A 14,425-nucleotide genomic window follows, 5' to 3' on the forward strand; every position below is an offset into this window, starting at 1 on the left:
AGGCACCGGGAGGGACGCAACTCGCCCTTGCTGGGCACATCTGCCCCGGCAGGGACAAGATGCTCTCGGCAGATTTCCTCCACGGTCACCTCAGCCAGGAGCAACCTCAGACCGGGCGCGGGACAGCCCAGCCCTCTGCCGTCCCTAACCCCTTGACCTTCAGCTCCAGTTACAAGATTTATGCCCCAGTTGCTCCTCATGAGCAGGCACCAGGCTTCTCCCAGTGGTCACCTTGTCACACACCCCCTTCCCGCCCCAGGGAAGCAACCAGGACTTTCAAAACCTCTTAATGCAGGTCTCACCCCGTCCCACAGAGCCACCCCCCTACTTTTTCACTGCCCAACATGAAGCACAGAATGTACAGGACCCCTCCAAAGTACAACTGGAAAAGCTTTATTTTCCATCACTTACCAAGGCGGCAAACACACCACACTTCACGTTTACTCAAAATATCTCCACCCCCCCCCCATTTCCTTCTCACTCTTCCATTCCCAATATCTGCAGATAAAACAGCTGAGGCTGGGGAAAGGTTTGCAGACAGAAGCCAAGCAGCCCCACGCCATGACCGGCTGGGGGGGGGGGGCCCGCAAAACCTGTTCCCCAGCAGGCAGAGCTCAGCTGCGCAGCAAAACCTTTTTGCAGGCACCGGGATGGACAGGGGCCGGTGTCAGGCAGGCTCGGTGGAGCTGGCAGCTCCCCCAGCGAAACGAGGATGAAAAAGGTGCTGAGGAAGGGGTGTAATTAGCCAGTGTTGGCAGAAGCGCCTCGTGGCGGAAGAAAAACAGCAGCTCAGCTCCACACCTCAGGTAATGGGGCAGCTTGTACCAAAGTCAAGACCTGTAGCACAACATGGCGAGCGTTACTCTTCGAAGGAAACTCCTTTTGTCCCAGCAGTGAGGGGCACGCCAAGTCAATCCTGCTCACTCCTCGTGGTAGCCTCGCCCATCTGCCCGCTTAGTCCCGCGGCTTCTTCTTATGCTTCTTTTTCTTCTTCTTCTTCTGAGCCTTGCTGGGCTTCCCCGAGTGCTTGGTCCTCTTGCTGGCTGGCTGAGCCCCATCGCTGTCCGAGTCCGAGCTGTCCGAGTCCGACTCAGAGGACTGCTTATCCTTGTGCTTCTTCCTCTTCTTCTTCTCCTAATGAAGGGAAGAAAACAAATCAAAATGTGCCCACACGGAAAGCACACGCAGCTTCTGCCCCAGTCAGTCAGGATTTAACCCCCAGCTGCACCGGGCAGGCATCAGAGCAGTGGCAGGGGGTATCAAAATCCAAGCCTGAAAACAGTTAGTCAGATCAGGAGAGGCCTCACCATCCCTCCACGGTCAGAACTCTGTTACTGAAGGTGAGTCTTTTATTAACAGAGGTTGGTGGGAGGAAGCCCTTCTGGCCAACAGAACGGGTTTCTAAACCGGTCCCCGTGTCCCCACCCTGCCATCGGCTCACGGACACGAGGGCTGATGCGCTCACGACCGCGTGCCTTCTGCCTTGCAAGAAAGCTCAAGCTCGAGTCAGAGCTTCTGGGAGCCCGCCCTGCGGGGGCAGGTCGGGGAAATGAGGAAAGGGCCCTTTTGCAAGCAGCAACTCTTTGCACAATTGCCGGAGCAGTTCGCACACTCCCCACCAGCTTCCCAACCTCCCCCCTCCGCAGACAGACAGTCCCTGAGCTCGAGACCTGACATTTAGATGCAGAATAAGAACAGCTGGTGCTGGAATAAAGCTCATCAGGAACTTTGAAATGGATCTATACCCTCAATTTTGAGGCATCTGACTCACTACGGAGCAGAGATGATGATTCTGAGATCAGGATGGCGGCACACCTTCTGCCGGCATCGCATTGGGCAGAGCATCCCAAAGCAGATAAAGACTATTTAATGACGCAGCACAGCGATTTGTACGTATTTAATTAGAGAAGGGTACTGAGGAGAGGATCTGCTTGGCCTGCACTGGCAGCACACGCAGCCCCTGCTCGCCCAGCTCTGCCCGTTGCTGCAGCCCCTTCCAGCGAGGATGAGCTCACCATGGCTCCCAGGAGCTAGCCGTGCCCTCCAAACACCAGGTGAGAGGACCCATAAAAAAAAGGTAATTTTACTATTTTGCACATGTTTAATATAAAGAACTTCAAGCCCAGAGACACCACCCTCTGAGAAGGATTCACTGATTTCATCCACGGGCACACCAACATCAAAGAGAGACCTTCCCTCTAGGAACATTCATTCCATTTGAGGGCACAGAGGACATAGTAAAAAAAGCAAAAGAGGGTTTCATGCAGCAGAGCTGGGCCAGCAAAGCAACCCAAACCCATGTGACTGCCTGTGAGCGGCTGAGGCAGCTCAGCGAGGAAATGAGCAAAACTGCTCGCTGCTTCGCCTCAGCCACACAGCAGCACTTGTGCTTAAAGCAAGAGCTGCACCTTCCCGGGCGCCCCACGTGTGTTCACCACTTTGGGACTGGGGCATCCGTAAGACTGGGTCCAACCTTCCTGCAAACCAGCATCCTGTTCTCTTCCAGAATTTATCTCCGCAGCCGGGTGCCGGCGGTGCACGCGCTGCTGTGAGCAGCATCAGGTGAGGTTTTATTCCCCAGCACATCCCAGCTCCTTTCCCCCCCACCTACTTCATCTCTACCAGTTGCATCTCCCGTAGACTGGTGACATATTGGGTTTGTAAAATCACCCCTGGAGGCTGTGACGGCACAGCAGCATCACAGCTGGGGTCAGAGCAAGCTCTGGAAGCAGACAAAGGCACCGGGGCACTGTCTCCCATGCTGCCCACCCACCTGGGAGGGCTGAGCTCTGTTAGCGGTGGGACTGAGGATGCTGAGCCTGTGCCGACAGGTGGGAGAAGCACAGGGCATGTGCTTCACCAGACGAGGAAAAGGAGCCTTGGTCAGCCAGGCAAAAAGCTGCCCTCCCGCACCACCACCTCCTCTAACTGAAAGAGGGTGAGTAACGGCTCGTTTGGAGCCAGCACAATGGGAGATGACAGCGGTCACTTGACTGTCCCAAACATAACACAAACGTGTTTCACATTCCACTACGGAAGGGAATGTAATGGGAGAAGTCTGGAGCCTGCCCCCAGGGCCAAGAGCTCTGCTTATTTTCTCTGCCAAGTCTGTCCCCAATGACCTCAAGGCCACCTTTGGGCTCGCAGAGAGTTTTAGAGGGAGAGGTTTGCTCTAAGTCACCCCTGCCTGGGCCAGGCTCTCAGTGCCACGCACTCCCCTCGTGAGGAGGCAGAGGGGAACGTCGGGGCCAAGGGCATGGCTGGGCTGGGCATGGGGCTACCGGCGGGACGAGTCCTCAGCGAGGCCGCCCTCCTCAGGCATCCACAGCCAGCACAGACGTTAAGCCAAGGGAGGAAAGAGGAACACGTGGTTACACGAAGGGAAGAGCAGCAACCAGCCACAGGTACAGGAGATCCAGCGTGTGCTCTCAGCCCAGCAGGCCGGTCACATCCTGGGCTGCACCCAGAGCGGTGTGGCCAGCAGGGCACGAGGTGATCCCTCTGGTGAGACCCCACCTGGAGTGCTGCATCCAGCTGTGGAGCCCCAACACAAGAAGGACATGGGCCTGTTGGAGCAGGTCCAGGAGGCCACAAAGATGCTCAGAGGGCTGGAGCAGCTCTCCTAGGACAGGCTGAGAGAGCTGGGGCTGTTCAGCCTGGAGAGAAGGCACCGGGGAGACCTTCTAGTGGCCTCCCAGTATCTGAAGGGGCTACAAGAAAGTTGGGGAGGGACTGCTTGCAAGGGCATGTAGCAACAGGATGAGGGGTATTGCTTATAAGCTAGAGCAGGGCAGATCTAGATTAGACATTAGGGAGCAATTCTTTACTATGAGGTTGGTGAAACACTGGCACAGGTTGCCCAGAGGGGTGGTGGAGGCCCCAGCCCTGGAGACAATTCAAGCCCTTGCTCACTGCAGGGAGCTTGCACTAGGTGACCTTTAAAGGTCCCTTCCAGCCCAACACGTTCTATGACACCCGTACAAAATCAGAATGCTTGGTGCGGACAAGTATTTCCATCTGCTCCAACACAACCAGGTGCAGCGCAGGGCTGGCCACGGCGGGGAAAGGTCTGAATCCGTCCCTGACACCGGTTCGGTGGGTCTGGCATGAGATACTCCCTCCTCCCTCAGGTGCTGCCTCAGGGCTGTTTATGCACCCACCCCACCTGGGGGAAAAAGAACCGCCCTGGCTGCAGATGGACTGGAGAGCAACCACAGGGGGAAAACTCGGAACCCAAGACTCGGCAGCAGGTGCGAGTTCACCCAGAGGACCCCAAGCCAAGAAACCTGCACTAATCTGCTGCAAAGAAAAGCCAGAAGCAGTTGCTAAGCACAGCATGAAAAAAGAGGCAAAGAATGGGGAGGAGAAATTCCTCTGCAGTAACTCGGCATTGCCCGCTGTAGGTGTGGAGGTGCTCAGGTGGGTCCCCATGCAGGTGAGCGTGTTAAAGCCAAGCCCGTGTCGCAGTCAGGTCTGTGGTGACAGCAAGGGCATGGGCTCGCTGACAGCCCTCCAGCGCTCCGCACAACCTGCTCCTGAAGGGCTAAACTGTCTGAAAACTTGCTTGAGGACAAACAAGTCTCCCAGAGACGCGGAGAGCACGGGGAAGGCAGAGTTCCACTCTCCTCCCCACGAGACATTTCCTCCATTAGCTTCAGCCACTTCCAGACAAGCAGTTTCCAGAGGAAGATGGATATACTGGCTTACTGGAAGAAGAGCAAGTCTGTCTACATTTAATTTCAAAACAACCTAAGAGCAGGGACACAAAGGGCCCAGCTAAAGCCATCGATTTAGCATGGACTGGGTGTCGCAGCACCAGACACAGGCTATTAATTAGGGACAACGACATGAAACAGAACAACCCTTTTAGGGAGGTGGAAGAGCAAATACAACGCGTGGCTTGGAGCTGAACATCAAGCAGAGAGTCCTCTAGGGCTGCAGGGAAGCAAGCAGAGGTGAATTCACTCCACGCCTAGCAGAGCCGTGGCAGGGATCAGTGGTCTCTAGTGCTACAACAGCACCAGGATCACTGATGTCACCCAAAATTTGAGCATCACATTTTTCTGCGGGACAATACAAGACTCACGACAACGTTTCCCACCCATGGACAAAGGGCAGAAGCAAATTGGAACAGTCTTTAGAAGAGGATGGTAAAGAGTTAAATCTTCTAGAGAAAGGGATGCAGCAAGGAGAATTTTTCTCAAGCTTTTCCAGCCTGTGCACATGGTGAGAAAGTCAGATAAGACCTTAACAATTCACAGAGTTTCATTCCAGAGCTTGGGAAACTTTCTCAGCCTGTGGAGGCTGAAGACAGGACAGGATGTCGCACACGTTCCTTTGGTAGTACAGGGGAATAAAAGTACACACATGGGCATTGTGCTGGCTGAAAAAAAAAAAAAGAAAAGAAAAAACCAAAAAAACCACCACAAACAACAACAAAACCACCTTTTTGGGGGCTTCTAACAGCCAAACTGCTCACATCAACACAGAGCAAGAGCTTTCAGTGCAGTGACACAAGCATCACAGCACAGAAGCTGGGTTGCAAATCCTGCAGGGAGCAAAGCCAGTGACAGAAGAGCTGAACATTTTTTGTAGCAGGAGGCAGCCCTGCTGTGAAACCATCCGTACGAGCAGCATCCTTCTGTTCAGCTACAGATTTCTTTCAACTCCAGCATCCCAGTACTGAGAGACCAGCACCCTGCTGGTTACCGGTCCACTCACCCTTGTGCAAGCGGGAGCATTTCTCTGGTTTGCGGATGGGAAGGGCAGAGCCAAAGCAAAGGCCAGATTTCTGCCTCCAGCAAGAGCGGCTAAACCGCGCCCTGAGCCGCAAACAGGTCTCCAGAACCAACGGCTGCTGATGGAGGAAGCTCAGCTGGGCGCGGGGGCACAGCCCAGAACCCCAAACACCGCGGTTGGGTGAACATTTCCGGTAGGTTGTACCCAAGCAGAGTCTCCGTGTAAAGACCCGCATGTCCCATCCCATTTGTGTAAGAAGCACAATTCTGCCAAAATGGAACATGCTTCAAAAATCTCTCCTCTGCGAAACCCATGTCGGGAGCTGGCCTGCAGGAGAGCAAAAGGCTGGGCTGGAGCCCTGTCCTACTGCTCCAGTTACTTCTGAGAGCTGGCACTGCGAGGGGACAGCCTCGGCACACACAGGCTCCCTCCTGCCCTTTGCAAGGAAAGGTGCTCCAGGCTCCGCTTTAAGAACGTTACACCAGTTCATTCCTGAATTTGATTTGGAGATAAGAGGGGAGTGTCCAGAACTCTCCAAGAAGTTTCATATTTTTCACCCAGACTCTTTTGTGGAGTTTCAGTCTCGTTTGGAGACTTGACTTTGGTCCCTGTGAAAAATCAGACTGGATTTCCAGATACCTGTCTTTCTGCATCTCCAGAGAGGTGCCAGTAACCCTTCTAGAGTTGGGTTTGCTTTTTTTTTATTCTTGAAGAAAATAATTAAAAAAGCAAAATTCCACCACCCGGTTTAATTCCAAACAAGATTCATTACGTAAATCTAAAGGTATTAGTGCCCCCCTTGTTTGAGGGCCAGCCAGAATGAATCTGATGAGAGGAATCCAGTCTATGGCCACTAAAAAATACAGCCAAGTTCAGAAAAGCACAGATAAGGAGTAAGGTAACAGCCTGGTGCGTGAAGTGCTGTGCCCTAAGCTAATGCCACTTAAGAACTAGTAAAACAAGTACCAGCCACAAGTGAGAATGGATTAAGGCTTGATCAACTCCAGGTCACTGAACAAACAATTAAGGTGTGGTTTTTACACGAAGAGACAACATCTGCAAGAAGATTGCCTGGAAATCTTTTATGTGGGGGGATAAAGAGCAACTAAGTTTGCCAAAAAGCCATCACAGGTCACATTTACTATGGAATTCCAATGACCATGGCAAAACTACCCCAGGGATAAATTAATCAACGTATCCAAGCAGAAGGTGGGATGCCTTCTGGCAGTTAGAGAGGTTGCTTCTAGTGCTGAAACTGCAGATTTTTTTCTCAGAGGAAAAGAATCAGAAGGGTTCGTTTCTTCTCAGCACGCCTCCCACCCACGCCGGCTCAGCCCAGGCCCGCAGCCGCGTTCCCGTAGGAGCTTCCTTCACCCTGCGACCCCAAGAGGAAAAGTGGAAGGGCCACGGCCCGTGCCCACGCAGCTGCCAGCGACTCCTCGGATGCCCCCCAGCACTTCTGTGACACCGGCACCTCCGCTTCCCCCTCCAGTCACTTATTTTTTTCCGGGATCCTGAGAGGCAGGACAGCGAACATGAAAAGCACTAGAAGGGGCTGAGGAGCCCAGAGAGTCTCGGGAAGGAGAGGAACCTCTGCACAGAGGAAAGAGCATCCAGAAAACTGCAAGGAAGCATCAAGATTAAAGAAACAGAAAATGCTGATCATGAACAATCAAAAATGTTAATTCTATTACTACAACCCTAACTAGATGCTTGTAGACAGCAGTTCTCTTGTCCACTCATTTAAAAATACAACCCCACATTTATGTTACAAGCATTGGATGAGACAGGGTCAGCAAGGCAATTGTTACGAGGTAGATTGAGCTATTTCTCCTTTGTGTAAATCCCCCCGGGGCTCCAGGCAAGCAGGGAAGCATATGGTGGCTCCCAGATGAGATCACAGCAGGCACTTCAGACAACAAGGGAGCTATTCATTTCGAGGATTTCACATCCTGCTTCCAAACAGCTCAAAGTTTGATTTTTCCAGCACTGGAAAACATCTGAAAACTTTTGATCTCCTCCTTGAGAAGGGAGGAAGATCAAAGGAACAAGCATGACTTAAAGGAAGGCCGTTAATCCAAAGAACCCCTCAAAACTAGTAACAAACTCAGGGCAGCAACCCACACATCCTGTAGCCTCAGCAGAGCAACCCCCACGCTGGTGGGCGGGAATCGATACCACGAGCTATCTGAGCACCTCTTAGGGTGATTCTTCCCCCCTAACATTTAAATCACAGCTGCACGAGCTTTTCCCAGACAAACCATCCTCCCTGCTAGAGGGAAGGGACCTCAAGGCAGGACAAGGCGAGGGATTACTGACGACATGTGGAGTCCGCAAAGGTCAGAGTCCCCGTTAGCCTCGGAGCCAAGGAATGACTGGGCGCAGTCGCGCGCTTCTGAGGTGGGAACAGAACGACCGTGTGCATTTTCTATCCCAGCAAAAACACACTCGGCCGTCTTGAACAAGAGCCTACGTAGCAGGGAAGCGAAGCACATCTTGGGATGCAACCAGGCGATAGGATCTACAGTCTGGAGATCCTGTCCCCTCTACTGGGTCCAGAGCATTACTGAGCAACAAGGAACTGCTAATTAGGCACCAAATTAACACTGACTTCATTTTGTACTGACTGTAGGGCAGCAACAGGGATGCCACAGGGCAGGGAGTGACAGAAGGGAAGTCACTACACACCTGGCTCTTCTCTAGCACAGTCACCATGCAGAATCCCACAAAGAGCCCCAGCTACTCCTCTCTCAAATGAGAGCTAAATGCCACAACACCAGTGAAAAATGTGACTTCAGCCACCAGTGTCAGTCACTCTGGACTGGTTTGAGTGTCACCATCAAAACAAACTCTTCCACTCCCCAGTTCCCAGCACCTGCAGCCTCTCCTTTAACACCAGCACTAGTTTAACTCCACAGGGAGCCTGGGAGAGCAAGCCCTCCTAGTTCTCACAATGCAATTGCTAACACCGGCCTTGTCCCTCTCCTGTGCAAAGGAAATCAGCACCTTTCCGGCCTGTTGCCCCCCTCCAGGGATATAGACGGGTCACAGGGCTGGAAAGAGGAAGGAAAAAAAAGAAGAAAAAAGTGGAAGCAATACAAATAAATGGAAGGGTTAATTAAAGCTGGATGCCGGTTGTGAAAGGGCTGATGAAACGGTTTATTTACTCAAGTCTGGAACTGGAAGCCTCACTGCTGTATAACCAGAGCGAGCACTGAATGCTCCTGTCGCGGATCCAGCTCTCCTCTGCGTTTCACAGCAGCACGCTCTGAAGCCAGAGTTCAACTACTGGACATAAAAGGTCTCTTAGCTCTTGACATTTTCACCCAAAAATTGTTTTAGAGCCTGGCAATGGAGCACGCTCCCTCTGCAAATTTTCCCCCGGCACGTGGAGATAAGGCCAGTTCCCACCACTGCAGCAAGGCATTTGTGCCAGATTAAAGGAAGGTGTTAGGGCAAGAGCAGTGAGGAGGGAGGGGAAAAAGGGCAAGAAGCACAGAAATTCAGGAAGCTGAAGTAATTTCTACAGAGCCTCACAAAGACTAAAAAAGACTAAATAAATAAAAATCCTTTTCTCACTCTAAAATCTCCTTCAAGGACTGTGTGTTATAGAACAAAACCATCTTAAATACAGTTTAGCAAAAATGATGATTCTTTAGTTAAGACTCACTAAAAACTCTGCAGAGATTTCTTTTTTTGTTACAGAACCTGCACCAACCTGAGCCACCTCCTCAGCCCAGAACCGGCTACTGGTAACCACACCGCTAGAGTAAACCCCTAGTGGAGCTAGACAGAACAAATTATCTGGCTCACTTTTCCAGGCCAGCAGCAGGGCGCCTCATACCTTCTTCCTTTTTTTTGCAGGATTGTCAGCCACGCTGCTCTTTTTATCTCTTTCACATCCTCCTGCTGCCGCCGCCTCCTCTTCCTCCTCTTCGGGGATGAGGCTATATTTGGTACCTCCAGGCTGCACAAAACACTCCTTGGCAAAATGACCTGTAAAAGAGTGTTTGAAGAAGCAAGCTATTCTTTTTTTTATTTTTCATTCTTACTTTTTAAAACCGTACTTCAGACACCTGAAGTGCCGCCAATCATCTTTTTTACTATTAGTCACAGTCAAAGAAGCTACAGGTCATTTTTTGCCCGAGCATTTCACTTAGTTTCACACAATCTGATTAAACAGGTTGGGGAGCAAATGCAACCCAGGTCACTCTGGAAAGATTATTCAGGCAAAAACTGGGACACTTGTCTGAACAGCACAATTGGTAGAACTGTGTCTGTGCAACAGCTTGAACAGCATGGAAAAGTGTATGGGAAAGGGAGGAAACTGGTGTGACTGGTGCCTGGTAAACGAGACCAAAGCCACAAGCGTAGAGGAAATCAGCTCGTTCTGGTTCTACCTTTTCTACTCCAGAGATATCAAGTTGTCCTACTAAGACCTGTCGTGGAAACCGCAGACAGAGAGCACCTGCCTGCCTGTTATGAGTAGAACAACATCATTAAAAAGCAGGCTGGAAATACACAGAATCCAGTGCAAAGTTTAGAGTTTAAAATATAATTTTAAAGAGAGTTATCTACCACTACAGAAAATCATATTTACTTTTAATCTTCTCCAGAACAGCCGTAACTCCAAGCTTAACTACTTACTCTGTGGCTAAGACAAGGAGGGTGCAGCAAACCTCCACGTACCAAAAAAATACAACTTTTCTGCCTCAGCAACTTGCAAAAAGCTACTGGAAAGGTATCACACAAGCCAACCTCCTACTGCTGAACTAGGCGAGAAAAGTTCCACTAGGTTAAAAAAAAAACCACTTATTTTCAGCTCTAAGACACGGCTCGGGAGCTAACACCGGGTGCCCCACAGGAAAGTCACTTCCCCTGATCACTCTCCAGAATGAAATGCCCCGCTGAAGGCATATGTTTATTTCTTAAAATGCAAAACTGGAACAAGTCCTCAGCTGTAAAGACACGTTAACACAAATACCACATGAACGGAACCTGTACAAACCTGTCTTCAGGAGGAAGGTTCTTCCCAGGAAACCCAGAGGGATGCATTTTTAAGAAACAAACCTTTATAAAAAGAGCTCAGTTAAGGCTTTTCTTTTCATGACAAGTGACAGAAACTTGTAGATCTGCTCTAAAAGAGACACGTGGAAGCAAAATTCAGTCCTTACGTGCAGCCAGGAGACGGATGTCAATACAACCCCATCTACAGGTCACCACCTGGTTAGAACAAGGCTACAGCAAAAGAACATGACGACGCGGCAGGAAAATACCTTTGCAACCGCATTTCTTGCACACGGTGTTCAGGACAGCTTCAAGCGTGATCTTCTGACTCGTGTAGTCTCTGAACGTGCGTTTTTTCCGCTCATCCTGACTGGAAAGAGGAGGACAGCTCCATTTTCAACCCATTTGCATCTTGAATCATGTACATTGATACAGACACAACCTCAAGAAATGGTTTTTTTCAAGTGTTGCTCTATAAGTATCACTCGGTGGGCTACGTCAAAGAGCACAGCTCAACTGCTCCTTGGAATAAACCACATTACCTGTTATCTCCTATTTTGAGATGAACCAAGCACTCTCTACACAAAGCAAATGCAAGGAGCTGCTGCTACCTGTCAGGTAGTGATAAGACTAGAGGGAATGGATTGAAGCCAGAGATGGGTCAGTTCAGATGGGACGTGAGGAAATTCTTCCCCGTGAGGGTGGGCAGACCCTGGCACAGGGTGCCCAGAGAGGGGGTGGCAGCCCCATCCCTGGGAGTGTTTAAGGCCAGGCTGGAGGGGGCTCTGGGCAGCCGGATCTAGTGGGGGATGTCCCTGCCCATGGCAGGGGGGTGGGAATTAGATGCTCTTTAAGGTCCCTTCCAACCCTGAAAATTCTATGATTACCGATATGTGAACACACACACCTGAGCCCCAGCCCACCCTCCAAAAGTGGGGCTCCCAGAGAATAAGCACGGCAGGAAAGGCAGGAACACAAGGCAGGGAAGAGCAGGCAGCAGCAACCTGTCTGATCTGTTCTCTTCCACTCAGCAGATTTACCTACTCAAGGGAAACGTTGTTTGGATCGAGGTCTTTTCCGGTGCCTTGGTTAACAACCTTCATGGAGAGCGACAGCTTCAGCTTGTCATCTTTCATCTGGAAGAGAAAGATATGGAGAGAGAAGAGTAAATTCAGAGTTAATAAATATCCTGTGTCTGGAGGCCTAGAGAGAAGGAAGGAAAACGTTGGTTCACAGGGAGAGCTCCACAAAAGACATGACATGAAAGCAGTTTTGTTCTATCGTTTTGTAGCTACGTTTAGAGCACTCTTGCTAATAAACCAGGTCCTGCTACACGGCCAGCTCAGGGAGAAGGCAAACTCAAACTCTAGGTCGGTTCAGATTAACTTTCTGCTTTCAGGATGACCCAAGAGATGAAGAAAGTGCAGGTTTGGAAGCTTTGAGGTTTTTCTCAAATCATCCGCTGTTCCCTCGGCCCACTTGCATTCCAAAACATAAAACTTTATATTCTTCTTATTTCGATCCGCTTCAAAGACCAAAAATGTTTTAAGCATCTCTCTTAGGGGCTTGCTCTTTTTTGAATCTAAGTCCTTGGTTGCCACACTAGAAGCAAGAGTAAAAGTTGTATGTTTGCGGTCTTTTTTAAGCCTTTCTTACAATTTTCTGCTATTGAAGGAATTTCCATTTCATCTATGACATCCATGTAGTTATTTTATATATATATTAAAAAAAAATAATGAACTCTTCTGTTCTCCACCTCTCCAGAATGCTTCTGCTCTTTGCCTCTACAGCAAAGGGGCCGGGAGCCCAACAACTGCATTCCAGATAAAGAAAATGTGGGCTTAATAGAAACTTATACAAACAAAATTTAATATATATATATACATAAAAGCACAACACAGATGGCTAGAAAGAGCCTCTGAAGTCTTTCATATAGTTCTTCCACACTAGGTAAAGAAGACCAAGTTTCTCAGCCCATTTCCGTTATCTCAGACAAATTAAGTCCTTACTTTGCACAGCAACCTGGTTATTTTCTTTCAGGAAAAAAAAACAACAGGAAAGCATTTATGGCCAAATGGTTTTGCAGCACGTTTTATCTAGGTAGAACTACAGAAAAAAGAATTAATGTTACCTCTTTTCCGATAAGCTTCACCCACACTTTGTCTCCAACATCTACGATCTCTGAGGGTTTATCCACACGGCACGAGGACATGTGAGTCTTATGGACAAGGCCTGGATGTGGTTTTGGAAGGGAAAAAATGGGAAAAAATAAAGACAAGTCTCCAAAGAATCTCAGTTTTGCTCTCTAAGCCAGCAGTTTCCAAAGCGGGGTGCGTGTGAGGAATCCTTTGGGATGCAGGAAGGAAAAACCTCTGTACCATTAATAAGTAAAATAAATAAAAGTGTTTGTTTCATCTTTAGCTCGTTCCTTTCTATGTTGTATAACGTACATAACATTAGTACAGTAGTACATACATATAATTTAGAAATAAATATGCATCTATTGGGGTGAAATCCACAAATTTATTTTTTTTTAACTGATAGGGTGAACTGATTTTAACTGATTGAAGGTGAAGAGTTAAATCCTTTGGAGATGACTGCTCTGGGAGACAGGGCACAAATCCAGCAGTTGCCTTAAGCAAAACTAACCTTTCTTTTCTCCAGTACATCTTGCCGGTGAAAATCAACTCATTGCATCAATCAAACAGGTAAGAGTTAACCTAGATCCGCTCCAAATGAACTTTGAGAAGGAGAAAACACCGTCACACTGAGGCCGCCCCAATTTCTGGCAAGTGCAAGGTCACAGCCTCAAGTTTGTTTGACTTCACAAACACAGAGGGAGCTTTAAGTCAGTTTTTCTGCTTTATTTTTTGAGCTTTGTTTCAGGTTTGTTTTGGTTTTTTTTCCTTAACTCCATTTATACTGGCCCTAAAAGAATTATTATGTTGGGCAAACTGTCTAACTGCAGAAAGTTTCTACAGTTTGTCCAACGCTTTAAAATGATTTTCTAAAATACCCTGAAGTTACCAGAAAGCCCTCTGAGTCTTTTTGGCATTCATGCAACTATTCCATCATGTTATAAATACTTTCTAAGAACCCCAACGTCTTCCTAATTTAGGAAAAAAAAGCTTTTAGAAAAATCTCAGAAAAGGTTATCAAGGCTGTAATTCTGAGGATGACTGCTTGGCTTGAACACACAAACATGAAACTATGGCTGAACAAAACCAGAGAAACAAACCTTGTTTCCTGCAGCCTGGAATTTTTATAAATGCCCCATATTCTGTCACTGTAGCGACCTGTGAAGGAAATCAACACAGCACCTAAAAAAAGCCATTCATGAAACACCTGTTCTCCACAGGCTGGAATAGGCACGAAAAGTCGACACGGTTTCTCCTGCTTTCCTTCAGTTTGAGGTGTCAGGATGGGTCAGAGGCAGCAGTGCAGGTCAAACCAGCCAACCAGGTCAGCATCTTAGAATCATTAAATCATGGGGGTTGGAAAAGATCTTTAAGATCATCAAGTCCAACCCTTAACCCAGCATCCCTGTCAGTCCCACCACTAAAGTAGAGAATCACAGAATTGTATCAGCTGGAAGAGACCTTGAAGATCGTCGAGTCCAGCCTTTGTCCCAGCCCTATCGACCCCCTGAATGATTCTCCCCAACACAACATCCATCGGC

General features: G+C 49.0%; 1 protein-coding gene across 1 annotated transcript; it reads right to left on the reverse strand.

The window, feature by feature from the left end:
* Window positions 1-954: 954 nt before the first annotated feature.
* Window positions 955-14,023, reverse strand: ZCCHC17 (zinc finger, CCHC domain containing 17). The gene is given in 5 exon segments (XM_009877694.1): window positions 955-1,131; window positions 9,584-9,735; window positions 11,016-11,116; window positions 11,791-11,882; window positions 13,985-14,023. Coding segments are annotated over 5 exon segments (561 nt in total).
* Between the last annotated feature and the right edge of the window lie 402 nt (window positions 14,024-14,425).

The sequence above is a fragment of the Apaloderma vittatum genome, unplaced genomic scaffold (assembly GCF_000703405.1).
Source record: "Apaloderma vittatum isolate BGI_N311 unplaced genomic scaffold, ASM70340v1 scaffold17671, whole genome shotgun sequence".
NCBI classification, from domain to species: Eukaryota; Metazoa; Chordata; class Aves; order Trogoniformes; family Trogonidae; genus Apaloderma; species Apaloderma vittatum.